The sequence below is a fragment of the Colletotrichum abscissum genome (assembly GCF_030869225.1).
Source record: "Colletotrichum abscissum strain IMI 504890 chromosome Unknown Scaffold_60.1, whole genome shotgun sequence".
NCBI lineage: Eukaryota > Fungi > Ascomycota > Sordariomycetes > Glomerellales > Glomerellaceae > Colletotrichum > Colletotrichum abscissum.
In genome coordinates this window covers 125352-152859 of record NW_026850504.1, presented here as the reverse complement: position 1 = coordinate 152859, position 27508 = coordinate 125352, and the positions used below count along the sequence as shown (strand labels likewise).

The window sequence follows — 27508 nt, the reverse complement described above, 5'->3', positions numbered from 1 at the left end:
CGTGGTTTTCGGACGAATACAACCCACGCGGAAGACGTCCCTTTATCGACGTAATCAACATCCCGACGATCACCCACCCTCTTCCACCCTCCGAGTTCATGGACCGGCCAATTTCTCGACTGCTCTCGACAATCTAGAAGGTTGCTTGCCCAACTCGGGACTTCGTAGTTGCGTACGGATCACGGCTCCTTCCCTTCAATTATTCAACGATATGGCGACTCTCCCACGGCCGGCCCGGCCGTCGAATGGCCCGCCAACCATGGCACTGCCCGCTCTACCTGTACCGAAAACGAGGAAAAGTACTGGGGGCATTCCCACGACAGCTTCCAGGGCACCGTCAACACCGAACTCGAAGAGTGGCCTCAGAGCTCCCTCCGCAGGCTTTCTGCCTCCCACAACTCCCGCACCCACCTCAGCCCTTCCGCAACCACGTACAGCCTCTGCCATGAGTAATTCTTCTGTGCGGACGTTGCGTAAGACAGTGAGCATCAACTCATTCCCCCAACCGCCCCGAGGCGACAATCGCATCAGTAGCCTCCCCCCGAGTCCACTTGGTGCTGACTCCTCACGGAACTCTACACGCAAGTCAAAGGGCTCCGTAGCGTCTACGTATTCGCAAAGCAACGGCGCGCCAAGTCTGTTGAACAACAGTGCCGAGGGCAAGTCAATATCAAGCGCAAGTGTGCGTATGTCCGATGGCCTTATCAGCATTTCTTCACCGCCCCAAAGCAGGAGCTCTTCTGCCCAGGACTCGTATTCAACTTCCGCGACGACGTATGATGACCCTATCGATGGAATGGCGGCAAAATCCTCATCTGACGGCAGCAGTGACAAGAGAGGTTCCAAACTAGACGGCAAGGGTAATGTGATTGTCAGTGTGAGAGTGCGACCAGATGCGAGCGGAAACGAGAATACCAAAGCCGAGGGCGAGTGGATGGTTGATGGACGCAAGTCTCTTGTTGCGTACAGAGGAAAGGAAGGCGGAGACTACTTTTATGGTGAGGCTTATTGCTCCGCAAAACTACGCAAATTCTTCTAACCCAAGACGTCAGATAATGTCTTTACAACACACGACGACAACAGCCGAGTATACGACTGCCTAGCAAAGCGTCTAGTCCGCCGTGTGATGGAAGGCTATCATGGAACGGTTTTCGCCTACGGTATGACTGGTACCGGAAAGACGTTTTCGATGCAAGGAACCGCCTCTTCGCCTGGTGTGATCCCGCTCGCCATTACAGATATCTTTTCCTACATCAGAGAGACACCATCCCGCGAATTCCTGCTTCGTGTCAGTTATTTGGAAATCTACAACGAAAAGATTCACGACTTGCTGAGTATGTCAACTGGGCCCGGCGCACCCGCTGGTGGGCAGGAAGAGATCAAGTTACGCGAAGACAGCAAGCGCGGTGTTTACGCTAGCCCCTTGAAAGAGGAGATTGTTCAGAGTCCTACCCAGCTTCTTAGGGTAATTGCGCGTGGAGACCAAGCGCGTAGAACTGCAAGCACCCAGTTTAATGCGAGGAGCTCCCGAAGTCATGCAGTCGTACAAATCGTGGTGGAGAGCCGAGAGCGGATACCAGGGAACCCTGGAGGTGGCGACAGCAAAAGGTCAGGAATGCTACCCGGTGGCGTGCGAGTGTCAACATTGAGCTTGATCGATCTCGCTGGATCCGAAAAGGCTGCCGAGTCCAAAGAGCGAAGAACCGAAGGCTCGCACATCAACAAGAGTTTGCTCACTTTGGGCACTGTCATCTCCAAACTCTCGGAGCACAAGGACAAGGATGGAAAGGCGGCCGACAAGGACGGGAAGCATCTGCCTTATCGCGACAGCAAGCTGACCAGGCTTTTGCAAGGCGCGTTGTCAGGCGGATCGCTGGTGAGCATTCTTTGCACTATTCAGATTGGCGCGGCTGGCAGCGCTGCGTCCTCGAACTCCCACACATCAGAGACGATCAACACCCTCAAATTCGCATCCAGAGCAAAGAATAATATTGTCAGTCATGCCAAGAAGGCGGAAGAGGCTCTCGGAAGCGGTGGTGATGGCGGTGCGAGAGTTCTCTTGGAGCGGTATCGCATGGAGATCCTTGAGTTACGGCAACAGCTCGACACACAAGCCAAGGAAAAGAATGCAAAGTATGCCGAGGAAGAAAGAGAGCGAGACGTCTTGGAGGAGAAGGCCCGTGAACTTGAGGCTGAGCATCGGCATGAAGAGCAAATGCTCGAAATGCAGCTGGCTCGCACAGCGCTTAAAGAACGGATCGATCACCTCAACCGTCTGATCTTGAGTTCCAAATCAATTGGTGTCAACGTCAGCGGCTCTTACAGCGCTCTTGGCATCCATCCTCGGTCCTCGATGGCATCAGCAAGATCATCATTGGCCACTTCTAATGGCGGCAGGCCACTTCTCGAAAGGACAGCATCAATGACATCGGCGTCATCGACCATAGGCCGTCGTTCTAGCGGTCGATCGAGTGGAGGACAACGCCAATCTAGTGGCGAAGGAGGGCTTGTAACAGACGACGACAGCATTGGCGAATATGGTGACGGAAGCGCCTCCCTATCAGCTCAGAACCGCGCCTTGCAAGCCGACCTAGCGGACAAGACAAGATACATCCAGACGCTGGAGAAACGGCTTATGCAGGCACGAAGAGCCAGTTCTTCGAGGACTTCAGTTGGCTTCTCCGCCCCGAATAAGGGCATCATGGTCGGAGAAGACCATAGTGTGTCAACGCTTCTGCGGGAGAAGGATGCCGAGATCGCAGAGCTTCGGGCTAGACTGGACGACAAGGATCGCATGTTGGGTGCGCTTCGGTCTGCAGCGCGTTCTCGAGACACGGCAGAGGGCCACACCGATGGCAGGACATCGGCCCTTTACGAACACAGCCCACCACCGACGGTGAACCCGCCACCAGCACCATCCGCCGCCCATAACACTCCTCGCAACCGTACCAAGAGTGTCGATGAAATGAGCAAGATCCTGGATGAGATGATCCAGGACCGCGTCGAGACGGGCCATCTCGTGAAGGGAGCACGGGGAAGCATTCGCGTCGTCAGCGATCGTAAACTTGAGGTGCATCCAGAGTTGCCTGCGGATCTCGAACCCCTCAGGAAGGCAGCATCATTTGATGAAACCAACAAGGTCTCGGTGATGGGCATGTGAGACGGTCTTTTCTGTCGGGAGTGTGAGTTTCAACGTTTATATCTGGTGTGGGAATGGTTGGACTTCGCGAGGGTGCCTCACGAGGCCAGAAAGGCGTTCGGGAAAGGTCGACAACGATCTGGTTTTGTTTTTTTTCTTCTTATACCCTACACTTTACTTCGCCGTAGTCGCTGGTTGGAAGAACGGCGGTTCAAGCCACCCTCTTTCGACGTTAGCTGAGACTGTCGGTTTGTTTTATTAGCGTACTGATACGCCCATGAAGGAGGAGTCGGCAGAGATTTCAGGCACTGCACGACCAGGTGTGGTCCCAGTGCATTAGGCAGGCTCAGGATATTGATATTGGCGGAAGTTTCAGAGAAGGATTGGGAAAAGCGACGAGGCCTGCCTGTGGCAGTTTAATATTGGATTGATGGATGATTATGATGGCTCACGTACATCAGAAAGCAGGCCTGGTCAGCTAGCTAATAACGGATGAGCGGTTACGACATCCAGAAGAAGAGAATACCACGATCCATCAAATGCCACCATCCTTCCCGTACCCGTGCTCGTACCCGTGACTGTGGCCGTGATCGAAGCCAAACAGCGGAGATGATTGTTTCGGTACGTTTGGTTTACATGCCCGTTGGACCTACAACGCGCATGTATAATCGACTTGGGGAAACGGTGTGCCAATCGCAAGGACCCGTCACAATGTGTCACGTCTTCACCTCGCGGATTGCTGCATTCTGTTTGCTAGCCATTGTGACCACCAGTTCTGTTTGATGGCAACGCAGGTCGCCTCACGAGACGGAGTGCTAGCCGGGACTTGGTGAATCTAAGATTGCAGAATAGGATAGGCGGAGGACGACCGTTGAGAGAGGGGGCGGGGGAAGGGGGGGATGGCAGACGGGGCGACCCTTCTCAACGCCATATCGAAGGGGGGGCCGCATGTTAGTCGCGATGTCAGATCAAGGCGTCTTAGTTCAACCCTAGCGTGAGTTTCTCATCTCATGCAAAATGAGTACTCGAGAATCTCAACGGTAACGTAGGAAAGCTATCACAGACCATCACAAAGATATCAGATCATCACATGGCCATCACAAAGGTGCAATCTCGGCGATTCCCGACCATCATTTTCAGAGTGCTTTCTTGGGTGAGCAAACAGAGTTTACGGGATGCAGGTTCTTCCCAAGATGACGGTTTGACGAGGCGGATCGAAGGAGAAGGAGGGGAGGGGTGCGTGAGCTTGGGTCGGGCGGGCGCGCGAAACTTTGAGGAGCTTATTTTTAGTTCTGCTTTCCTCGCTGATTTTGCACATGGGAATCTTGTGGTTTTGGGCGAGAGGCTAGATGGCTGGATCGGGAAAGGAGAAGGGAGGGGGATGCTTGTGATGGCAAGCGGGGAAAAGGAGAGAGCAAAATCTCAAAGAGCATTAACGTTGTTGGTGGTGGTGGTTTGAAGTTCTTCCCGTGTGGCTTAGGGGTTTGAATACGGAGAGATCGCGGCGTGGCGGCAGAGACGAGACCCGATGGACGGAAGTGGCGGGTGCACGGTCGGGAGCGAGCACGGGCGCGCGGAGCGTTGGGGTGTAATTTGGATTGATGGTGGTGATGACTGATTGTACGGAGTAGTTTTGGTGAGATTTGGAAAACGGGCTGCTGAACAGAGAGTTGTTTGTTTGCCCATGTGGAAGGAGGCTGAATGGGGCAGGGACACGGGTTCGAGACTTGCTGTGAGGGAGCGAGCTGATTTGAGTTTCCGGTGATGGGGTTTGACTCGGATGAAGCCTTGAAAGCCTTGTAAACCTGGATCATGCCTCTTTCGGTTTCGTTATTTTCTTTCTTCTTTCTTGTCTATCTAGGTTTCCCATGGGACTTTAGGCTTCTCCATCATCAATCTTGTGATGGGTGGTTTGGTGTTTGTTGGCGTAAACTCTGAAAAGAGACAATGACTTGTCATTGACGCGTGCGCCTTGCGATGGAGCCTTTCTTTCCCAGTTGAACAGGGAACAGTCGGGAGTGGGTTCGCGATATCTGTTGATTCCCTGGTTGCCTGCCGGGCACGGGCATGGGCGCGGTTTTGCTGCACTGCGTGATTGATGATGATGGATCGCAATATCAAAATTTGTTTTGATATGACGCAAATGGGGACTTGCACCCCCCGGTCCCGAGTACCGAATACCTACCTTGCGCAGCACGAAGTATGGCGATCTGCAGACAAAAAGGACGAAACCTAGATTGTCACTCATGACTCTCTGTCTCTTGTCAATCATTGATCACCGACCAGTCGTTGGCCTCATTTCTCTGACTCTCCCTGACTCTTTCGTGGAGCCGTGTCTCTCAGCTGCCGTCTGTCTGTCTCGGTTGGTGGGTGTAATTGCTGATCCATTGGTTGGTGCTTGGGCGATCCTGTGAGTCTGTGACTGAGCACAGAGATGCTGTGTTTGGCTAGTTGAAGAAGTTGTTTGCTCCCTTCTGCCTTTGTGAGAGACTACACAGTAGGTGGTACGACATTGTACTATTTCCCCCGTCTGACGATAGTAATTGTGATGGTGACGCCTTGTTTTGCAGCTTGCTGTGTATTTTACCTTTTGCTTCGCTGATTTCCTCGTAATTGGGTCATACTTCAAGGTTTCAACGGCGCGGGCGGGAAAGCCGAGCTTAGATGCCACTTTAAAAAGTGCTCAGCGTGACAGCGAGCAAGGTAGGAGTCCAGGACGGCGGATCCCGCGCGCGCGGGGAGGGGGAAAATGAACTAGAGCAGATTTTCTCTTTCCAACGGCCTGGTATATACTCAGTATGTCAACGCTCAGTAACCCAGTTTGTGCAGTGCCCTTTTCCCTCTGTTTTTCCTTGCTCGGAATTGACCCAAAATTGGGGGATCCAGAAAGGGGTCGCGACAGGGGTGTGAGTTCCCCATCTTTGATGTCCACGTGCGGCCTTCTGGATTTGGGAGTGCGGATGTGTGTGCGTGTGTGCCTCGAATCGTGACATATTTTTGACGACGAGTCCGAGCCTATTACGGCGGTTCTGTACCCTTGTAACGTGCAGATGAAAATGCAGAAGCGCGTTGGGGATACGGACTTGCGAGAGGGAAGCCAAGCGGACGGGATGAGAAGAATTTGCACAAGTCATAGATTGAGGGTGAAGAGATGGTAGGAAAAGGAGTCACAAAGCGGTCCCGCAATCCCCATCACAAATATTCCGAAGGACCGTCTTATGACCTTTTTGGGAATGAGCGAACTGGAACGGCGCTTGATCATGAGTTGACACTCGTGACACTGACAGCCGAGAGGAGGAGGAACGCGCTTTCAGATTTTAGAGAAAGGAAGTGATGACCGTCTTCGGGAGAAGGTCCGGGAGGAACGAGATGGAGGTGCGATGGAGGTGCGGTAACCAAGATGCCCAATGGGAGGCCAGAGATGAGAGTAAGAGCGCCGAAAGGAGTAGAAGACGTTGCGGGAGGCACTAAAAACGTCTTCTCATTGGCCTGTTGGGATGGAGAGGGGCGGATCTCATCCGAGGACCCCTGCGGCTCAGGGACACAAGAATGCGGGCTCTGACTGGCTGCTTCATCACCCCGGAGGTTCTGAAACGTGCTAAAATCGTGACCGGCGACCACATAAGGTGGGGGGAGAAGCATTTGGGAAGCTGCGACTGAACGGTGAGGTTCCTCCGCCCAACACCACACACACTTCCTGACTTCTAAAGAGGTAGCAAGTACCAAGTTAGCACCTACCTTGTGTGGATGGCATATGCACAATACCAGGAAAATACTTGCGCGGCGGGTTACCCTTGAACCATCGGCTTCCTTTTTGGGAACTTACTCAGCGCGTACTCGACCGGTCCCGCAAACCAGTCAACCAGTGTCGCAGATGCAATGCGCGCTGCTCCCCCTTCTGACCTCGGTGTCTTCTTGGAGGCGAATTTTCCACTTCTTTTACGGAGTACGGCTAGGTTGGTTTGGGGCTCACCGTTGGGCTCCGTCTGTCAAGGTTGGCCTTGAAAAAGCTACTGCCCACTTTTCATGGTGTTGCAACTTTCGCCGCGAGGTTCCGACTTTCGCGAAACCCCCCATGCGAAATACAACGCCAACCGTCCATCCGCCCGTCACAATGTAGGGACGTGTCGACGGTTGTTGGGGCTCTTTGGCATCTGCCTGGGTTCGACCGTGTGGTCACTGCTGCGGGATCGCCTTGGGTATGACGATCCCGTGGGATCTCCCTCGCTTCTTGCTTCTTCTGGCTCCCTGGCAATAGTGAGAGCAGCATTGGAGCAATGACACGACGTGAAAGGGCCAGCTGAAGATGAGGGGCTCGAGGGGAAACCCTGAACTGAGTTTCTATTCGGGGGACGATCATGATGCTGCAAGAATCAGAAACTCCGTCCCGCCCAGCCTCGGACGATCTGCTACTACTGTTGCTCTCACTGCTCTTACTGCTGGAGCCTGTAGCCTGTAAATGCTGCTCCCTCCACCATGGAACCTCGCACCGCCACGCGGCTGCTTCGGTTCATGGTTTCGCAGTTGGGTTTTCTGGGATGCTCAGCTATTGACCATTGCCAATCGTCATACCTTTTGTCAAGCACACCGGGTTTGACGCATTTTGTTGGTCCACCTTACCCCCGCCGTTGCAATTGAGCCAAAAAAGGGCAGAGACCAAAGCAGGCCGATCAGGCTGAATGCGAAAGACCGCTGAATTGGATTTATTCTTGACAACGGGCGCCCCAGACTTTTTCCTTTCCCTCTCAAGTCTTAACCGAACTCAGGTAGAAAGAAAGCGTGAGAAACATAGTCTTTGTCCTTTGTTGCAAACGCAAGGCCCGTTGCCACACCCGAGTTTCTATTAGACGAGGCACCATCACGGCACCAACACCATCACAGAAAAGCAAGAAGTCAAGGCATTGACAGCAACAGCTGACACCTCATCCCACGGACATTGACGCTGCACTTGCGCTTCACTCGCACACCACACGACACCTCCTAGACTCCTAGGAGCTCTGACACCTCTTGTCCCCCCAATCTTCCCGCCCTTCCCCATCTGCCCATCCTTCGGCCCATCTTTTTGCTCGGCACGCCGCACCCCCCTTCTCAACTTTCGCCTCTGGGTTCTTCCCCCTTCTCGGCGCTGCTGGACCGGGTATCAAGTCAAAGGCCCGGACGAACAACTCATCGTCCCATCTTCATCCTTCGCTTCTGCCCAATTACCGCGCAGTACCATACTCCCTCATCCTCTCGCTGTCACTCGGACTGGCATCGGATAGAGTTTGTCCAAAAGCCGGGAAGCCAGAGCCAAAGCCTAGAGGGGAACGCCAGGGCCGAACACAGGCAAAGACGGGGCACATTGTTGCAAACAATATACCACAGACCGCGGACGAGACAACCGGTCCACGACGCACCCAGCAGCATTACATGACATACAAGACTGTTTCGGTCGGCAAGCCGGCGTCCAACCCAGTCTATTAAGTAGTCGTCTCTCTACCCTCCCGATTTTCCCTTACAGCAATGGCTGCAGCCTGATCCAGTTTCTCCCGCTCCATACGCAACGTCCGGCCGAACATACGGGGCAATACCAGCCTCTTGAGTCCACCACTGCTTGAAGCTCCTACTCCAACCGAACCCTGGTCTCTGATGATCGCCGCCAAGACCCACCATCAGTCATTTACTTCACGCAGTTGATCGCACTTTTCATCCTTTTCGGTTGTCCCCTTTGGGTCCCCTTGGCTCTTTTTTCACTGCGTTCTCTGCTTGATTTCGGACAAGGGTCGGCCACTTTCTGCGTAGCCGCTGGATACCTTTAAGCTCCTCCTCCTCCTGCAGCTGCTACCCTGGAGGCCACGGAGTATCCGTACTGAGTGTTCGTACCTTGCCTGGAGTCTTGGCCCGAAAAGAAGAAGTTGGCCGAGTCTGCCTCACCTTGCTCCGTCCCTCACTGTCTGCCCACGACCTTACTTCTATCCCCGCCTCCCCCGGTTTCTTCACCATACCTTTCTTCTTCCTTCAGACCTGACCCGATCGCGCCCCCGGCCTCGGTCTCGTCCTGTACACAGAACGCACGCTGCATTGCTCGTCTTCCACCGCGCTGGCCACCGCATTGCCGCCTGCCCACGTCGACCTCCGATCCTGTGCGACCGTTGCTGGAACAGTTACTATCATGAACGCCTCCTAGAAGGAAGGAGATCCTCTTGCCAATGACCAACCAGGCTCGAAGCCATCCGACACTCCTTTACTAAGACCATCATCAGTCTATTTTCCATTCTGAAAGCTCCAAGCTCGAACCCTCTTACAAGATACCCATTGGGACCGCTTCTTATTAGTGGACACGACCCCCAACAACGACGACTCTACGAATTCTACTTCTTTTGGATACCAACAATTTTTCTACTACCCCGTTGCTTATAATGCGAGCAAACATGCCAGCTCCTCTGGATCTCAGCAAATCCAAGCTGTCGATTTCTGACCCGCGGATGAACTTGCGACGGTCTGCCTCACATACGGGTAACACCAACTACGAGAAGATTCCGCTGTCCGCCACCTCGTCCCGCTTCAGCTTCAATCACCTGCTCTTCTCGTCGCCGCCGCCGTCCCCAAGCTTACCGGCCCTCATCCCACCTCCCCGAAAATCACCCATCCACCCGCGGCCCAGTCGCGTATTTCGATTCACGTTTTGGTTTGCATTCGGAGCGCTTTTCCTCTACTTTGCGACCTTCCCTTTCCGGAGCATCTTCGGCGTGCCGAAGCTCAACTTGCCTCATCTTGGCAAAAACGATGACTTTGAGATGGTAGGGCAGGATGATTTGCCAGACTTCCCAACTCCTATCGTCATCACCGACAAGAGTGGCAAATCGAAATGGACTGTCTCGATCCCCCCGAGTTACGACTTCCCATTGTCAGTGAAGGAATATGGAGACATGTGTAGCAAGTGCCGTGAGGTGGCTGCCCGTGTGAGGGACATGCGACACCGTTCTCAGGTCACCGACCAGAACCTCTTGAGCAACGATGCCCCGGCCGATCCATATTTTATCGATGTCACGGAAGCCCAGGAATCAGGTCTCCTCCCGGAGTTTGCCACTAGTCAGTGGCCGAGCAAGGGTCAGGGCCGAGACGGAGACCTCGTTGGAGAGAATAAGGACTCTCTGGTTGAGAAGCCTGTTTGCCAGAGGTCAATGACTTTCGTATTGGAGACTGAAGACGCCGGAATCGGACACTCTATCATGCAGCTTTGGACCTTTTACGGGCTTGCACAGAGGCAGGGCCGAGCCTTCTTCATCGACGACTCCCGGTGGGCGTATGGCAAATACACCGACATCTTCCAACCGCCTCCCATTCCCAACTGCCGCCCACCACCACGTCATGAGATGATTCCCTGTCCTCCCCGAGCTCGCCACTTGGTGGTCACCTCAGAAACGGCCAAGTCTCTTTGGGCCGGTTCTTTGAGCAAACCCTATGCCGACTTCCGTGCACAGGACGAGGAAGGTCTTCGCGAACTATTCGATCTCGCGCACGACGGCTACCGGGCACTATTTGATCTCAACAAGGATGACACTCAGTATGTCATCAACAGGGTCAAGGAGGTCAAGACCAAGTCTCTCACAGGAGACGCCAACCCCAACGACGGTCTTGTAGTTGGTGTGCATATTCGGCATGGGGATTGTCACCCGTTGGAATACAAATACCGCGGCACATACATCCCGATGGAGATCATCGCCAACCGCGCCCAGGAGATTATTGACGCCAACTACAACAACACCGGTAGAGATGGTGCAGACGACAAACTTGCCAAGAAGCAGTCGCTGATTGTCATGGCATCCGATGACCCGACCGTGTACGACTCCGAGGACTTCAAGGGCTCGATGCGTGCCCAGGAGCAGATCCGTCTTGCCTCCAAGCAGGAGACCCACAAGCCCGCCACGGACAAGCACGTCATGCACCGTTTCGAGGACGAGTCTTTTGGATGGGAGGGTGGCTTCTTTGCGGCCATGTTCTGGAATCTTGGGCTCTCCTCAATGAGCGCGTCCAACGCTGCAACGGCGAAGAACATGCAGCTGGCTCCCTCGGCCGAGACTCTTCGACTACGCGGCTACATTGGTCGCGCGTATATGATGGACCTTGCTGTGCTCGCCAACGCCAGCGATGCGATTGTCTGCACCGTCAGCGCCATGGGTTGCCGCCTGCTTGCCGTCATGATGGGCTGGGAGTCCGCCATGGAGGCACACAATTGGGTCAACGTCGACGGGCCTTATGGATGGACTGGTATGTCCTTCTGAGCTACCCCGATGACTGCCGCCTACATTTCTACAGAAACAATAAAGGAAGGGCATGCATGGCTTGTATATTTCGGGCCATGAGGAAAGCATTCAACTATTTTTCATCATAGCATGGTTTCCGGTGTTTACGGCGTCCAAAGCAAACAAAGGCAAAAAGTACCTTGCTTGTTTTTTTCTCTCTGTTTTCCTCTTTTTCATTTCTGGCGTGGATTCTTCCTTTCTGGGTTTTTACACAAAAGAGATACCTCTGCAGTTTGATTTCTTTATATCATAACCAACTGCATGCATTCAGGGCTGGCGGATTGCCATGGCCGACGGTCGTTACTGCATCAACTAATTATATTACACAAAAAAACAACCAGACAAACATCAAACAAGGAGCGCAGACTTTATAGTCTAGACGCTAGATAGCAAGAATCAATGTCTTAAGAAAGACATCTCTCTAAACTTTAGCTTGTTCTCCGTGTGATCTGATCATGTATTGATGAGTACTTATGCTACCAAGGAAACTTGATTATGTTGCTATGAGGTATGTGATAAACACCATCCGCCATACAGTACTCGTGCCCTTTCAGACCAACATCTTTACAAAGCGGTAATCTCCTGACCTTGTAACTGTAGGTAAGACTGGTCCCATGAACAAGCATACTAACATTTGGCACCGTCATATGTCAAATTTGCAACATGCTGTCCAGACAGGCTTTGTGAGCATTTCACTATCTTGTCTGTGACAAGAGATCGCTATTGTCTATGTTGTAGTCTTTCTCATGTATTGAAGCAGAAGGGTCGAGGACAGGGCATGACATGCGTCATATCCTTGCCATTCCTGTTTTTTCTAGGAACTCTGTAAAAAGCATGCGATGGACCATGTGGGCTTTTGCAAGTCGCTTCTGGGTGCGTCGTCCGTCGCTGGCAAACGCTACTGCAGCTTTTTACAACTCAAGAATGACTACCCGGGTATCGTCGGGCAACAGGAAAAGGCACTCTGGTGACGAGTGTTTCCCACGATGGGCGATGGTCGTGACTCAACGGGCATCCGGGACTATGCAGCCGAACGCGTTCGATCACAAGCGAGCTGGCATTTTCGCATACCCTGCCCTCCAATACCAATCATGCAAGCACAAGACTTCCTTTATATGGGCCTGATAAATCGCAAGGGTCAAGAGATGTGGCCTGCGATGACGGTTTAAATAGGAGGCACGGTGCCGTGTAATACTCGTCCCAGGCACAGAGAAATATGTCGGATGGCAACTTGTTGACAAGTTGCTGACAACTTGCTGAGCAATTCGCCATGAGTTATGGGCGAGCGATTATCTGGCTTCGTGAGGTTATCAAAGTATCATTTAGGCGACAGATGTAGTGAATGGTACAGAAGTCGCCGTCAAGTTTGGTGATGTATTCTCCATGGAATATGCTTGGTATAGCTGGTGATGATCGACGCGAAGTGCCGAAGGAATGTCTTGCACGACAGCAGCAGCCATGAGCACCAGGATCAGGTTCGGATGACACTGTTGTGCTTCAGTAAAAGAGCTCGACTGACATGACACCATCTTCTGGCCGAGAGGAATGCGTCCAGCCAGCCAAATAGATCCTCTTATAGCACTAGGACCGAGTTTGCCCTCCGCTTATCGCCCTCGCACATGTCACTAAGGCGGTTACCTGTACGTTTCTTCATTCTGCATTAATACCCTTTAATTTACTCTGTTTTCATGTTGCTGACATGAAATCTACTCTAGTGCTCCGAGCGGGCAACCTGTCCGCCTCGCCCAAGGCCGGAGCCCAGCCCCAGCCCCCACCCTATGTATGAGAATCTGTCAGCCCTTTCCCGTCTTGGGCCGAGTTTCGCGTAACGATAAGGCCGTCGGCGGTTTCTCATCATATACCGATTGTATCGTATCTTCGTAACGCAGGGATATAACATGAATGTTCTTCGCTTATATTCAGCTTATGGGTGAGCTTGTTATTGTGTCGCGTCGCAACGGGGTCGATACTGATCTTTCCGAAGGTGATTCACTCCCGAAGAAACACCATCGAATGAATGCCGCCGGCACATGCGTCCAAATTTCCCTTCCGTTACTTGCGTTTGAAACATTGACCCGGTTGTAGAGTCCGTCGCTGCGATGAGTCTTCAACTTGACAAGATTAATAAGACGAGTCTAGCATCTTTGATCTTTGATTCATGCCAACAGTCAAAGCTGAGCCCGTTCATAAGAGTCGGCGCCGGAGTTGTTGCGAGCAACATGAACATACTCAATCAATTTGGCGCGACGACTTGCACCATGCGTCACCACTCAGCAAGTCATAAGCTAACAAGAGTTCAAGGATACTTCGGCAATGCTTCTTTCTACTTATCTATCATGATCAGTTGAAAGTAATCGTTGTTAACGGCACCCTCCTCGTCCCTCGCAGTAGGTAGACTGCCACTTGCTGTTTGCCCATGACCCCGCAACAAGTGTCAAGCAGAGCTCGATCGCAGAGATCGTGTGTTCGTCTGGCTATTGCTATCTAGGAAGATCTTTGCTTCATAGGACGACTGGCAAAGTGGCACCGCTTGCAGACATGTAGCAACGATAATGAAATTCCCATCTGTAAGGATGCAACAATGAGTATAGTGAGGTTCTACAGTGTTTTCGAACGGATGTGGCTTTCACTTAGTCGTCGAAACCTGTTGTGCAAGGATGTCTTGCTCAGACCGTTGTGATGCATTAGTCAGATGATGCCAATACGCCTGTACTGCCCGTGGCTCAAGAGACTAGACTCCTAGCTCAGTGAATTCAGAATGAGAGGAGGAATGGACTCATGGAGGGGTAAATAGCAGCCCCTCATCTACGTCCATACTTACTTTTGAGATGACATGAGCTTCCTCGCAGATAAGACCTTGAGCTTCCAGACATATGCTGCTTGTCATTTCCCTTGTGTAGCTGAAGACTGTATGAGAAACAAGTACGCGTTAGGAGGCGCAGGCAATGATAATGGACATCGGAGAGGTGGACGGCATGAGCCGCTCGAGTTCTTATTCGGGTTGCCAGGGTTGTCAATTGAGCACATGTGAGTGGCCAGACCGTTTTTCTCTGCTTCTCTGGTACCTGCCTCGGAAGGATTCGCAGATTTTCGTCAAGCAAAGTGGGATGGATGGCACGGATGGGCTGGGCTGAGGTGGGTTGGAAACAAATGAGAAGCAAAGAGGATCCAGCCCAGAACCCCTGAAGATGGTAAAGAGGTAAGAAGTTAACAACAGCAGCATGCAATGACAAAACTGACGACACCGGCGAGGCAATTTTGAAATGGCTTGATCGCGTTCAAAGGTGGTTTCCAGAGTCTGGGGAATTGGAGCACACATCGAATCATTCCCATCTCCCATTGCTCGAATAGGCAGGGAGGGTCTCCAGATACGAATACGAACGGCCCGTCATTGGATGAGCTGCTGGTGCCACCGATTGGTCCCTCCCCTGTTCCCGATTTTCTGGCGCAACGACCAACATGGACCAACAGGGACGCACAGGTGCTTCCGAGTGGAAAGGGGGCCACTGGGGGGCACCTGGCATCTCATGGAAGCAAACATGGGAAAGAAAGGGCAGAAAGCAAAAGGAAGAAGAGGTTGCGGCGCGGCTTTCTCTGCCATAATGCGCTAGAAACCCTGTGACAGACGCCTCGAAATTGATTCGGGTGGCCAGATGTCACAGCTTCTTGGCTCCACGACAATTTTTGACATGCGAAATGCTTGACCGCCTACCTTAGCCATGGCCGCTATGCAACGGATACTTAGGTACATTGGCCTAGCTGCTGGCTGGCCAGGTAAGGTGAGGTAAGGTAGGCGCACACAGACGTAAGGTAGTGGTGCTCCTTGGTTACGCAAAGAAAATGTGGAACCCAACAAAACGCGGCAGGTATCTAATCTCATTAATGGATAATTTAAAACCACTGCTGGACCCCCCTTCTCGATGCCTTCCACTTTCTTCGTGCTACTGATATTCGACTTGTGCGTGCGGTCACTGCTCTCGAAAACACAGGCAACCTCGACAACCGCGCCAGATCATTTCGATTGACGCATCCTCTGTCCTCAGACCCTCATCTGCCCAGTATGGGTCTCCTCCAAGAAGTCGCGGGACCGGTGTCCCAGCAGTTCCAGACTTTGGGAACTGCGTCGCAAGTCGCAATCGTCTTCGCTGCTGTCGTGGTCGTCTCTGTCATCCTCAACGTCGCAAACCAGATCCTCTTCAAGAACAAGAATGAGCCTCCCATGGTCTTCCACTGGTTCCCCTTCATCGGCAGCACCGTCATCTATGGCATGGACCCCCCAGCTTTCTTCAAGGCCAACCGCGAAAAGGTATGCGCACCACCACCGAAACTAACTCTCACCTACCTCGTGTGGTCTCTTACTAACGCACGCTGCTCCCATAGTTTGGCGATGTTTTCACTTTCGTTCTCCTCGGCAAGAAGACCACGGTCGCTCTCGGAACTCAGGGCAATGACTTCATCCTCAACGGCAAGCTCAAGGATGTGAATGCTGAGGATATCTACACTGTTTTGACCACTCCCGTTTTTGGACGCGATGTTGTCTACGACTGCCCCAACGCCAAGCTCATGGAGCAGAAGAAGGTATGCGGACAGTCCAAACTCTGTTTGCGCAAAGTTGTATGCTGACTGGCTACGCGCCCCTCCAGTTCATGAAGATTGCCCTCACCACTGAGGCCTTCCGCTCCTACACCCCCATCATTGCCGACGAGGTTACCAACTACTTCAAGCGCAGCCCTGACTTCAAGGGCAAGTCTGGCGTCGTCAATCTGCCCCCCAAGCTGGCCGAGATCACCATTTTCACCGCCTCCCACGCTCTTCAGGGCGCCGAGATCCGCAACAAGTTTGACGAGTCCCTTGCCTCTCTCTACCACGACCTCGACATGGGCTTCACCTCCATCAACTTTGTGCTGCACTGGGCTCCTCTCCCCTGGAACAAGAAGCGTGATCACGCCCAGCGCACCGTTGCTCAGATCTACATGGATGAAATCAAGCAGCGCCGCGAGCAAGGCCGCACCGACGGACTCGATATCATGACCCATCTGATGAACTCTACCTACAAGAACGGCACCAAGGTCCCCGACCACGAGATCGCCAACATGATGATTGCCCTCCTCATGGCCGGCCAGCACTCTTCCTCCTCCACCAGCTCTTGGATCATGCTTCGTCTCGCCCAGTACCCTCAGATTATGGAGGAGCTCTACGAGGAGCAGGTCCGTGTTCTCGGCGCCGACCTTCCTCCCCTGACCTACGAAGACCTCGCCAAGCTGCCCCTTAACCAGGCCATCATCAAGGAGACTCTTCGCCTGCACGCCCCCATCCACTCCATCATGCGCGCCGTCACATCTCCCATGCCCGTTCCCGGTACCAAGTACGTCATTCCTACCAGCCACACCCTCCTCGCCGCTCCTGGTGTCTCTGGCTCCGACCCCGTCTACTTCCCCGAGCCCGAGGAATGGAACCCCCACCGCTGGGACGCCGACTCTCCTATCGCCCCCAGACTCGGACGCCCCGAAGATGCCGATGATGAGAAGATCGATTACGGTTACGGCTTGGTCAGCAAGGGTGCCGGATCGCCTTACCTCCCATTCGGCGCTGGTCGTCACCGCTGCATCGGTGAGCACTTTGCCAACCTGCAGCTGCAGACCATTACCGCCATGATTGTCAGAGAATTCAAGTTCCGCAACGCCGATGGCAGCAATAAGATCAACGGCACAGACTACGCCTCCCTTTTCTCACGGCCATTGGAGCCCGCCAACATCTACTGGGAGAAGCGCAACCCCTAGATGATGAGTATTTTTAAAGGAGGGATTCTGGGTTGAGGACTGTACATTGCAAGCCATTATGACTATATATCACATGGTAAAGAGGGATAAAAGAGACTTAGACATGACAGCGCTACGGCGCCAGAAGGTGGCAGACTAGACGGTCACCACCGAATAATATTAATACAAAAGACCGTTATGACATCACGACTATCCATCCAACCGGCCATCCACCAACTAGTGCAGACCATGGATCTTTTTTTTCAGTATAGAAGATTTCGGAGAATAATTATGCACTTGGAGCATGGTAGACTAGCATTGGCAGCTTGCGGGGTCCTGACATGACTGAGAGTGGTGATAACGACAATCGAGTGCGTCGCTGAGTGGTCCGGCTGATCGGCCTGGTTTTGTTTCAAGGTCAGTGCGGCGAACCTGGCAAGGACGTCTCAGACAGCTAGGTATAGCTATCCCCTTCCGCCCTTCCCCCTCGCATCCCTCTCCTCCCCTCACACTCATCCCAAAGCTGGAGCTTGAGCTTGAGCTTGAGCTTTATTCTTTGACATCGTCACTGTCAAACCACCTCGCGCAATCGCCAGACGAACAGCCGCGTACCAAACGTGGGGTTTTGAGTTTTGCTCACTGACGTCGCGTAGCCAACATCTACTTAACCCACAGACTGCGTTCCGATCTACCCGTCTCATATAAGATCCCCGTCGGGAATTTGCGATTGCGACAGGATTAGGGGGACCTTGAGCTCTTTGCGACGGAAGCACGCATTACTCGTATGACAACCAGGATCTACAGTCTCATAAAGTCAGAAGCTTAGGCGTACAACAAACCCCCGGACCTTGCCGGAATGAACACTGAGGACGAAAACCTGGGACCCCTGGTCCGCCTATGGGGCCTCCGGACGGAGCAGCTCCCGGCGCCGAGCGCCACGACGGCGGACTTGGCGCCGTTTCTCATCGCCGTGCTCCAAGAAGCCGTTCCGTTTATCGACGCCGTGGCGCCCAAGGACGGCACGGCGCGCCCCAATGAGTGGAAGGCCAAGGGCACAAAGACGTTTCCCGAGTCGACGGCGCCCGTGGAGCTGTACGAGCGCATCGTGCCCGCGGCGGAGCTGGAGAAGGAGGCGGCGAGGAACCAGCTGCCCAACAGCAGCTCGGTCGCGAGCGAGACGTGGGCGTGCCGGCGGAGCATCCACAAAGATCGGCCGGGCAAGGGGACGGCGGCGTGGGAGGAGTTTGTCAAGTGTTTCAAGGACGACCACGTCGAGGCCGAGAAGGCGTTTACGCCCAACGTGATGGAGGCGCGGGAGGCGCTCGCGTGGGATTGCAGCGGTATCGTCGTTGACGAGGGCGGGTTGTCGTGGGAGAATTTCAAGGTTGGGGTGTCGGAGATCAAGCACAAGCTCGGGATGCCGCTCAAGAACCGCGTGTTCCCCGTGCTCATTATCTCGGCCAGGGCCAAGGGTGCGGTGGACGAGTTCGTCGTGGTGTCGATACCCGTCTCGGACCTAGCTGCGTCGGAGCAAGGGAAGCTCGTCAAGGAGAAGGGTGTGGTTGTGGGCGCGTACGTGAGCGTCGAGAGGGTTCGAAAGCTGCCGACGGGGGCGATTGAATGGATTATGGCTACGGCGTCGGACGCGAAGGGGGTGCTGCCTGCGTGGATTCAGGCAAAGGCCGTCATTGGCGTGGTGGCTAAGGACGTTGCGCTGTTTCTAGGCTGGATTGCTGAGGAGCGGGAGAAGGGAACGAGCGTAGGGAAGTGGACTGCCGTCAAGGGGAACGGTGGAGGGAGTGAGATCCCGAACCGCAAGCCGTCTATGACTTTGGAGGATGCCGAGTCTTCGATGCAGGGTGGTCGCACTTCGAGGCAAGGCGTGTCTTCGAGGAATGGGAAAGAGCCAGCGGCAGGAAGTACGAATGGAGGAGGATCGGGGACAAATGGCCAGGTACACGCATGAGAGGAGGCCTTTTGCAAGTTTCCAGTACGCGATACCTAAGTTGCAGTAGGAGTTTAAGCTAATACACATGATCGTTAAAAGCCACTGAATGCCTCGAGCCCCTTCTAGATTCAGCTCCCCCAAGGAAGAGCAGGTGCATGAATGACTGGCTTGGGCTCCTTCCCACAACGAACATCTGGGAATGGTAGGAACCTTCTCGCACCTGCCCTGACTTCCTCCGACGCCATGCAAACCCTGGAACCAGACACCTGACCTGCCATCCCCGACTTCTGTGGGAGCAATCGAAGCCCTCCTTTCTTTTCAACCCCTTTCCACACATCGCCAAACAAGACGCAGGCGGTTCTTCAGCCCTCATTCTGTATATCATCAACCGGCTCGACGTTCCTCTCTTCTGTCCTGTTCAACCACTTCTGTGTGTGTTCTTCTATCACGTCATTCCTCTCGGTGCCTTCCTATTCTCTTACATAAACCAGTAGAAGCCACAACCATCACAATGCCGCCGGCAACGTCGAAGAAACGGTCAGCTACAGCGTCGAACCTCGAACACACAGCTGCCCCTGCCGGACCGTCTGTAAGCAACAGTAGAGCTCTTTGTATGATGCCGTTGGTTCTAATACGTCACGGTACATGCAGAACAATGGTGCCGCTGCAACTAATACCATTCCCGCAACCCAGATGGCCTTTGGCATGAGCCACATTGTCATCTATCAAGAGCTCATGACCATGCGTCGTGCTCTTGATGACATTTCTCGTCGCCAGGAGAAGAGCGACGAGACGAACAAAAACAGCGAGACGAGGCTGCAGGAGCTGCAGCCCATGCCCAAGCGACTGGATGATCTGGGAGCCGAACTGAACAATCACTATGCAGCAGCAGAGGGAAAGATCCGGAAGCAGGAGGAAGAGCTTAGAGCTTTTGCAGATAGGCTCTTCCAGGGCGATGAAGAGAGGGCGGCTTTGGACCGCAAGGTTGCACAACTCGTCGCTGAGCAGTCCTTGCAGGCGACGCAGGATGACCCAGATAACTGTAGGAAATCCAAATCCCAAAACACAGAGTACGAAGCTGACATGTGTTAGTTCGGGCTGTTGTCAGAAAGAGGCCTCGAGCTGTCGACAGTGAGGAGCCTATCTCAGCGCCGCCCAAGCCTCAACAGCAACCGAAGAGACGCGTTAAATTGGTCCCCGAACAATCCAAGTCTAGAGCCCCCAAGTCCAAACCGGCAAAGTCCAATGCTCCCAAGCGCCTCCCAACGCAATTCGAGATCTTCCAGAGATACAAGCAAGGCAAAATGGATGAGTACTACCGAGCGCCTCGCAGGAGGGGCAACGATTTGAGGAAATTCATCAACGATTTTATTCAGGGCATTGAAGACGAAGGAATTTCCAATTCTGTGCAGGATAACCTCTTGAAACAGTTTTCTGGCTCAGTTCGGAAACTCAAGACCCGCAAAGGATCCAGATTCATTGCCATAGGGAATGAGCTCCAATGGGAAGATATCAGTCAGGTTGTTGATGACCCGAAGCTACGAGATGATTTGGAGTGAGACGTAGGCTCAAAGCGCAGAACATTCGATATTTGGGTGAAGCACATTGATAGAATGGTTGTCGGCCAACAGAAGGCAAGTAGAAGAGGACGCAATGTTTGATGAGAAAATAGCGATGATGGAACTTAACAGGTAGCGTGGCAACAGAGCTTATATCCAGAGTTATCCTAGTTAGATACTGAAAAAGACTTGCTTTCAACCAACTACCTTACGGAGTCTGTGACTCCGTACCAAGATGGATCTGAGTATCCGTTCCACCGCAACGTCTCCAGTAAGGTGATTGAAGTGAATGCGGTTGGTTCCATTGCCTGAGAGAGCAGTCGGGTCTGTGCACCATGCCGCCAGCGTTTGTCACGCTAAAGCTTCCACTCACCACACGCGACCTGCAAGGCTGGTCTTGCTCAAAGTTAGCTACTTTCCAGGGTGCGGGTACCTTTCTACTGCGTAAGTACCGTGGTCAGCTAGGACCTAAGGTACCTTATTACCCATGGATCTCAACTTCCGCTTCTAACTTTGCGCCTCCGGTCTTGATGCACGCACCTTCGAATCTCTACCCAAGAATTCTATTGCGTACGGATCTGCCAAGAGTTTCTCCAAGGCGACAACTCCGGCGCACATGATTCAACGAGTCCTTGAACATTGTTTCCCGCGCATTCAATCAGAAAGGGATCCCGTATGCGCTCCACTTAACCTCCCCGCGAAGATCGAGGCGCGCCTGCCTTTCCGATCTACACAAACGAAATCCTTCTCTTAACTCTGACTATACCCCCTGGATGCGACAAACAGAAATACCTTACTGCGAACACCCGTAACACTTTCGACGAGCGACCTTGAAAGATGCCAGACATCAGTGCGCCGCCGCCGCCACGGCCGAAGCTGAAGCTCAGCGTGAATTCGCGACAGACATCATTCAGCGAACAGAACGGCGCGACACCTACAGCTTCGACACCTTCTGGGATGAAGATTAAACTCAAATCATCACAACCGCCAACGCCGGCTGGGCCGGCAGCACCAACACCAATCAAGACAAAAGCTGGGCGTCAATCGAAGCCCACGAGCAAGCTCATCGAGTCGAAGAAGAGGGAACAAGACGAAGATGACGACGGCGCAAACCAACCGTCTTCGAAAAAGATCAAGCTTCTCAAGACGCCGAACGTATCGACACCTAGATCGGGTCACATCGTTGTCAAGTCGAAAGGCAAACCACCAGTACATCCCCCTGGTGATGGCTACGACTCGGAAGCCAGCGACCAAGAGAAGGACCCTACAATCGAGGAGCAGTTCATTTTGCGCATGATGCCAGGAGAGCATTGCGAATACGTCAGGAAGTGCGTCGAAGAAGGCAAGGTGGGCCTCACTCGAAAAGATGGTGGCGCGGATATAATGATGAAGTTTTTCGACGACGAAAGCCGGCGCGCGGTCGTTGTCGTCAAAAACCAACCGTACGCAGCGGTCATGGTTGAGCTACCGACAATCACGGAAGGAATGAAGTCCTGGGACCGGAAGACGCTCATGAAGTCAGCCGACATCTGCCATATGCTGCTGGTCTTCCAGCCTGTAAAGAGTGACGAAGAGGCAAAGAAGGCACCATTGCCTGCGATGATTCAGCCAGGCTTCAAGTGGCCTCACGGACTGACGCCACCGATGCACGACGCAACGAATCAAAGATTCGCAAAAATCATCAGTCGCTCTGAGATCGAATTGAAGGAGAACGAGGTTAAGAAACTCTTGCAGGCCGATGCGGCCGCTATGTCCTCCAAATATGAGTTCATCGACGACAGAAAGATGCAGTCTGGCGACGAGTACTCCGACGACGAACAGGATGCCGATGGCGAGGCCGATGACAGCGGCTACTTCCCCTCTGAGGGCTATGCCAACGGCGAACTATTTGACGACGATGATCATGATTTGGAGGCAGAGCTCGAGGCTGCTTTCGAAGAGGAGTTGAACCAGGCCACGACTGAGGTTGGCACACCAGCAACACAAGTTGAGGGGGCCACGCCGATGACTATGAACGCCGGCACACCGGCAGCCAACGCACGTGATGGGGATGAGTCCGTCGCTAGTGAAGAGGACGAAGATGACGACGACGACGACGATGACGACGATGACGACGAGGACAAGCCGCCTCAGGACGAAATCAAGGCCGTCAGAGAAGATATCGTGAATCTCAAGGCAGAGATTGCAAAAAAGGAGCAGGAGAAGGCTCTCCAACAAAACAAGATTCTGCGGAAGCGTGTGGAGGACAGGTTGAAGCAGCTGAGGGCAGAATTGGCGCTCAAGCAAACGTCTATCAACGAAGAAGAGGAGGACGACGATTAAGGCAGAAGCGCCTTAAGCGCCCACATAAGATTGCAAACGGAAGGGCAAGAATATCCACTTCAAAGCAATTTTATCTACGGCCATGTATAGTTATCATGCCCACAAGCTTTTAATATTGGAAACCAGAGCCCGCAGTGCTCTAAGAACATCGTTCTTCTTACTCGTCCAGTTGATATTTTGGTGATGATATAACAAGCCGGTCATGACGACCGTAGATATTGTACAGGAGCCCCCTTCTTGAGAGCTCTCTATGATACACAATCTCGACCCCTTCCTGCCACATACGTAGCAACCATACAAGATGCAACAAGCCACCACAGCGATGCCACCACGACCCCCCGCTTACATGGACTTGAGGTAGTTGGACTCCTTGATCTTGGCCTTGCGGTCCTTGCGCATCGCCTTGCGCAGCTCGTCTCTCTTGGTCGCCGCCTCGAGGTTGTGCTCGACGTCGCCACCCTTCTCTCCGGGCAAGTTGATGGACTGTTGGGGCAGCGGGACCTTTGGTGCGAGGGCCTCGAGGTCGCCTGAGGCAAGAACCTTGGCCTCGAGAGCCTTTTGCTTCTTGGCGGCGGCCTTGCGCTGCTTCTTGGACTTGGCTGTGCGTTTTGTATGTTAGATGTTGTACTCAACATGGTTTTTTTCTTGAGCCAGGGCAAATTGGGTGGGAAAAGGGAAACGTACAAAACATCTCGGCGGCGAGGTCATCCGTAGACTCTACAGCCTCGCTCTTGGACTCTAGGACCGTCCACAGCCAGTCGGGGTACGCCTCATCGGGGAGAGCGACGGGGTCCGTCTTGTTCTTGAAGTAGTTGAGGCCGTTGAGGACGGTACCGGGCGGGCAGGAGGAGATGGGCGCCGCGGCCTCGGGGATGTCGGCGGTGGACGAGGAGAGCTTCGGGGGCGCGTCCTTGGCGTTGGTGGCGGCAGGAGTAGCAGGAGCAGCAGCTCCTGCAGCAGGCGCTTCTACTGCGTTTCTTGAGGGCGCGGAGAGGGAGAAGGGTCTGATGAGGAGGGACGAGGCGCGAGGGGCCTGGAGACGGGGTAAGGCCGAGGCGCCGCGGCGCATGCACGTTCTGCAAATCATGGCTTCTGTATCTGGGGGGTTGCCGAGCGCGGCCGATTTGCGTCACCGGTGCTGGATATCTTTGTGGGTTGTTCGTCGACGAGGATCACCTTGAACTTTTGGTGGTGTTGCAGGATGCGTGAGCTTGGAGCTCGGGGGTGGAAAAATTCTGGGGCGGGCGGAACGCGCCTGTTGCGCACTTGGCATGGGAGGCTCTGGGCACTACGCTTCACCGGCCCTTCACCCTCACTTACAACCCGTCATTGAAGTCAATTGATGAACATAAGATAATAATTTGAATTATCTGATAGAAGCCAGCGGAAATTTTCTCAAAGCTGGCTGATTCGAGAGCCATTGGGTGACCAGAAGCTGGGACACGGATAGATGCATAACCTCAAAAGCCCTGTTTGATTCATTTGTACATATCGTGAGGGATATCGCCCATCACGCTCCGGCTCGTTGACGTGGTACCGTCACAGCGTCGTCTCTGCGTTCCTCATTTCTAAATCCTGAGAGAGGTCGTCTTCGAGAGCGCCGCTTCCTGCTTCACAACAGTCCCTCCTACTCCGTCCCATCGTACAGCATATCTATTGCTTGCTGATGTAGTTCTGCTGCTCGAACAGTGTGCCCTTAACCTTCTTCTCCTTCAACAATTGCAGGTACTTTTCTGTATCACTGATCAGCGTCTTTTCTTCACCCGGCCAAGATACACCCGCTGGTGGACTGCAAATCGAGCTCTCCCCTCCGTCTCTCGCAAAGGCCTACTAACCTCTGAGGTGACCGCAGTTCTCCAGGTGGTTCACGCCCTCCTTCTTGTAGCACTTGCCCAATTCCTCGCCAACAAGGCGCAGCATCATAGCGCCGACCCATTGTTCACGGATGATGGCGTCCTGTGCCTGCTTGAATGCCTTGGTGTCGTCGTAGTCGACGCCGTCGAAAGTTGGGGGCACCTTGGGCTTTTGTGCCAGGAACATCGCGGACTCGGGGGTCGGCATTATGACTGAGTTGTGTATTCAAAAGTCGTCTTCTCGAGGAAGGAATGAAGTTCGAATTGAGCCAGGAGGTCGGAGGTCGCGGACGGAGTGTGGTCAAGCTTCGTGGATTCGCAATGGTCGACTTCGGGACCGTTGGCTGTCGGGAGTGGAGGAACCTGGCAGCTAGAGAGGTCAGCCAGATTCCGGCGGCCTTAATTCGCAGGCTCAGTCGCGCCCCCGTTGCTCACGGACCACGGCCGTCGTTCCTGCTTTCCCCCAGAGCGACTCGGCTGCGGCTTTTCGGTACGTACCTGGATGGACCCGCTATCTTGCAGCCCCTCGCACACCGCCCGCGCAGTCGAGGGAGAAGCCCCGCTGAAAAGTTGGCAAATCGCAAAAAAAAAATCTCTGTCGCAAGACCCTTCGCCCCAACCACCGAGACCCTGGCCTTAAAAGTCAAGCTCCCACCCCCAAGCTTCTATCAACTTTTCTCTTGTGCAACCCCTCTGGAAAAAGTCTTTCTCTTGCCTATTTCCAAATATCAATCTCTTGTTTTTGATACCCCTTCCGTTTACCCTTTCAAAATCATCACAATGGGCAAGACCAAGTCATCCACCAAGGCCACCAAGGCCGCCGACCCTCTCACCAAGGTGAAGGGCGCTGGCGTCACCAAGGCCTCTGAGAGCCCCAAGGCCAAGTCCAAGGCCATTGCCAAGGAGGTCGAGAAGAAGGCTTCCAAGAAGTCCAAGAAGGTCGTCGAGCCCGAGTCTGAGTCTTCCGAGAGCGAGTCTTCCGACTCTTCTGAGTCTGAGGCTGAGGCTTCCAGCGACGACTCTTCCTCCGAGTCTGAGGAGGAGAAGCCCGTCAAGAAGGCTGCCCCCAAGGCTGCTGCCGCCAAGAAGGCCGAGTCTTCTGACTCTTCCGACTCTGACTCTGACTCCTCCGAGTCTGAGGCTGAGGCTGCTCCCAAGACCAACGGTGCCGCCAAGAAGGCTGAGTCTTCTGACAGCGAGTCGGACTCCGACTCCGAGTCTGAGGAGGAGAAGGCCGAGAAGAAGGTTGAGAAGAAGGCTGAGGCCGTGAGTTTAACCATCGTCTTGAGGACCATAACACTTTCTAACAATCCATTCACAGAGCTCCGACTCTTCCGACTCCGATTCCGACTCTTCCGACTCTGATGAGGAGGAGACCTCCGACTCTAAGGAAGCATCCGAGACTGAGGCCAAGGCTGAAGAGCCCTCCAAGAAGCGCAAGGCCCTTGATGACCCCGTCATCCCCGGCAAGAAGGCACGCACCGATGTCTCTGACAAGAGCTCTACCCTCTTCGTCGGCTCCCTTGCTTGGGCTGTCGATGACAACTCCCTGTACGCCGCCTTCGAGGAGTTCGCCGATCTCACCGGCGCTCGCGTCGTCACCGACAAGAACACTGGCCGCAGCCGTGGTTTCGGTTACGTCGACTTCTCTACCCCCGAGGCTGCTGCCGCTGCCCTCGAGGCCGCTCAGGGCCGTGAGCTCTCTGGCCGTGCCATGAACATCGACTTCTCCGGCCAGAAGCCCCAGGGCGAGGGTAACCCCGCCGCCCGCGCTTTCGACCGCGCCCAGAAGCACGGCGACCAGGTCTCCCCCGAGAGCGACACCCTCTTCGTCGGCAACCTTCCCTTCGACATTGATCAGGATTCCGTCCGTGCTTTCTTCACTGAGGCTGCTGAGGTCACCAGCGTCCGTCTGCCCACTGACCCGTGAGTATATTCCACAACTTGTACCAACTTGATCAATGTTAACGCCTTTGTAGTGAGTCGGGTAACCTCAAGGGATTCGGATACGTCTCCTTCGGCTCCGTCGAGGACGCCAAGACTGCCTTTACTCAGCTGAACGGTGGTTACCTTGGTGAGGGCCGCGGTGCTCGCGCTGTCCGCCTGGACTACGCCGGCCAGAAGCCCCAGCGTGAGGGTGGCGGCCGCGGTGGATTCGGTGGCGGCCGTGGTGGCGGTCGTGGACGCGGCGGCTTCGGAGGCCGTGGCGGTGGTGACCGCGGTGGACGTGGTGGCCGTGGCGGCCGTGGTGGTTTCTCCTCCACCAACCGTGGCGGTTTCGGCGACTTCAAGGGCTCCAAGGTCACCTTCTAAACGGTGATGCATGCCGCACATTGATGATTGATCAGAGGGCACTTCGCGGGCATTCCTGTGGGCTACTGTGGGCTGTCGGTTCGACACAAGTTTCTTCCCTTTTTTGGGATTGTGGGCTTTGAGAGCAGTCTCTTGGGAGACAAGATGGACCTGAGGGCTTTTCATTTGGACCGTAGGCTTGTGGCAAGTCTCTTTCTATGGAAGAAGACGGTGCGGGATCTGTACGCTATTGTGGGTTGACCAAGAGGGCATTCGTTGCACTGCAACATCTTCACAGTGGGCAGACGGCTTATTATCATGAAACTGGGGAAGATCCTTCCCGATGTCTGC

The 27508-nt window shown here is 53.9% G+C and overlaps 11 protein-coding genes across 11 annotated transcripts; 8 read left to right on the top strand and 3 right to left on the bottom strand.

Annotated features, from left to right (window-relative positions):
* Positions 1-259: 259 nt before the first annotated feature.
* On the top strand, positions 260-3160 carry CABS01_14973 (kinesin motor domain-containing protein; the record flags this gene model as incomplete). Its single annotated transcript, XM_060548311.1, has 2 exons — positions 260-998; positions 1053-3160. The coding sequence occupies 2 exons, from the start codon at positions 260-262 to the stop codon at positions 3158-3160; spliced, it is 2847 nt and encodes a 948-aa protein (XP_060392307.1).
* A 3237-nt stretch (positions 3161-6397) lies between these two features.
* CABS01_14972 (uncharacterized protein) lies at positions 6398-6781 on the bottom strand (the record flags this gene model as incomplete). The annotated part of the gene is made up of 1 exon (XM_060548310.1): positions 6398-6781. One exon carries the CDS (start codon positions 6779-6781, stop codon positions 6398-6400), a length of 384 nt encoding a protein of 127 aa, XP_060392306.1.
* Positions 6782-8146: 1365 nt separating this feature from the next.
* On the top strand, positions 8147-8602 carry CABS01_14971 (uncharacterized protein; the record flags this gene model as incomplete). Its single annotated transcript, XM_060548309.1, has 1 exon — positions 8147-8602. A coding segment is annotated over one exon (456 nt), but the record flags the coding sequence as incomplete, so codon positions are not given.
* Positions 8603-9549: 947 nt separating this feature from the next.
* Positions 9550-11403, top strand: CABS01_14970 (uncharacterized protein; the record flags this gene model as incomplete). Its single annotated transcript, XM_060548308.1, has 1 exon — positions 9550-11403. One exon carries the CDS (start codon positions 9550-9552, stop codon positions 11401-11403), a length of 1854 nt encoding a protein of 617 aa, XP_060392304.1.
* A 4081-nt stretch (positions 11404-15484) lies between these two features.
* Positions 15485-17204, top strand: CABS01_14969 (eburicol 14-alpha-demethylase; the record flags this gene model as incomplete). Its single annotated transcript, XM_060548307.1, has 3 exons — positions 15485-15730; positions 15805-16002; positions 16068-17204. 3 exons carry the CDS (start codon positions 15485-15487, stop codon positions 17202-17204), a joined length of 1581 nt encoding a protein of 526 aa, XP_060392303.1.
* An 835-nt stretch (positions 17205-18039) lies between these two features.
* Positions 18040-19149, top strand: CABS01_14968 (uncharacterized protein; the record flags this gene model as incomplete). Its single annotated transcript, XM_060548306.1, has 1 exon — positions 18040-19149. The coding sequence occupies one exon, from the start codon at positions 18040-18042 to the stop codon at positions 19147-19149; it is 1110 nt and encodes a 369-aa protein (XP_060392302.1).
* A 493-nt stretch (positions 19150-19642) lies between these two features.
* Positions 19643-20690, top strand: CABS01_14967 (uncharacterized protein; the record flags this gene model as incomplete). Its single annotated transcript, XM_060548305.1, has 3 exons — positions 19643-19720; positions 19783-20173; positions 20224-20690. The coding sequence occupies 3 exons, from the start codon at positions 19643-19645 to the stop codon at positions 20688-20690; spliced, it is 936 nt and encodes a 311-aa protein (XP_060392301.1).
* Positions 20691-21527: 837 nt separating this feature from the next.
* On the top strand, positions 21528-23012 carry CABS01_14966 (uncharacterized protein; the record flags this gene model as incomplete). Its single annotated transcript, XM_060548304.1, has 1 exon — positions 21528-23012. One exon carries the CDS (start codon positions 21528-21530, stop codon positions 23010-23012), a length of 1485 nt encoding a protein of 494 aa, XP_060392300.1.
* A 342-nt stretch (positions 23013-23354) lies between these two features.
* Positions 23355-24099, bottom strand: CABS01_14965 (uncharacterized protein; the record flags this gene model as incomplete). The annotated part of the gene is made up of 2 exons (XM_060548303.1): positions 23355-23611; positions 23697-24099. 2 exons carry the CDS (start codon positions 24097-24099, stop codon positions 23355-23357), a joined length of 660 nt encoding a protein of 219 aa, XP_060392299.1.
* Positions 24100-24665: 566 nt separating this feature from the next.
* Positions 24666-25073, bottom strand: CABS01_14964 (NADH-ubiquinone oxidoreductase 12 kDa subunit; the record flags this gene model as incomplete). Its single annotated transcript, XM_060548302.1, has 2 exons — positions 24666-24745; positions 24848-25073. 2 exons carry the CDS (start codon positions 25071-25073, stop codon positions 24666-24668), a joined length of 306 nt encoding a protein of 101 aa, XP_060392298.1.
* Positions 25074-25645: 572 nt separating this feature from the next.
* CABS01_14963 (RNA recognition domain-containing protein) lies at positions 25646-27178 on the top strand (the record flags this gene model as incomplete). The annotated part of the gene is made up of 3 exons (XM_060548301.1): positions 25646-26131; positions 26187-26791; positions 26845-27178. 3 exons carry the CDS (start codon positions 25646-25648, stop codon positions 27176-27178), a joined length of 1425 nt encoding a protein of 474 aa, XP_060392297.1.
* Between the last annotated feature and the right edge of the window lie 330 nt (positions 27179-27508).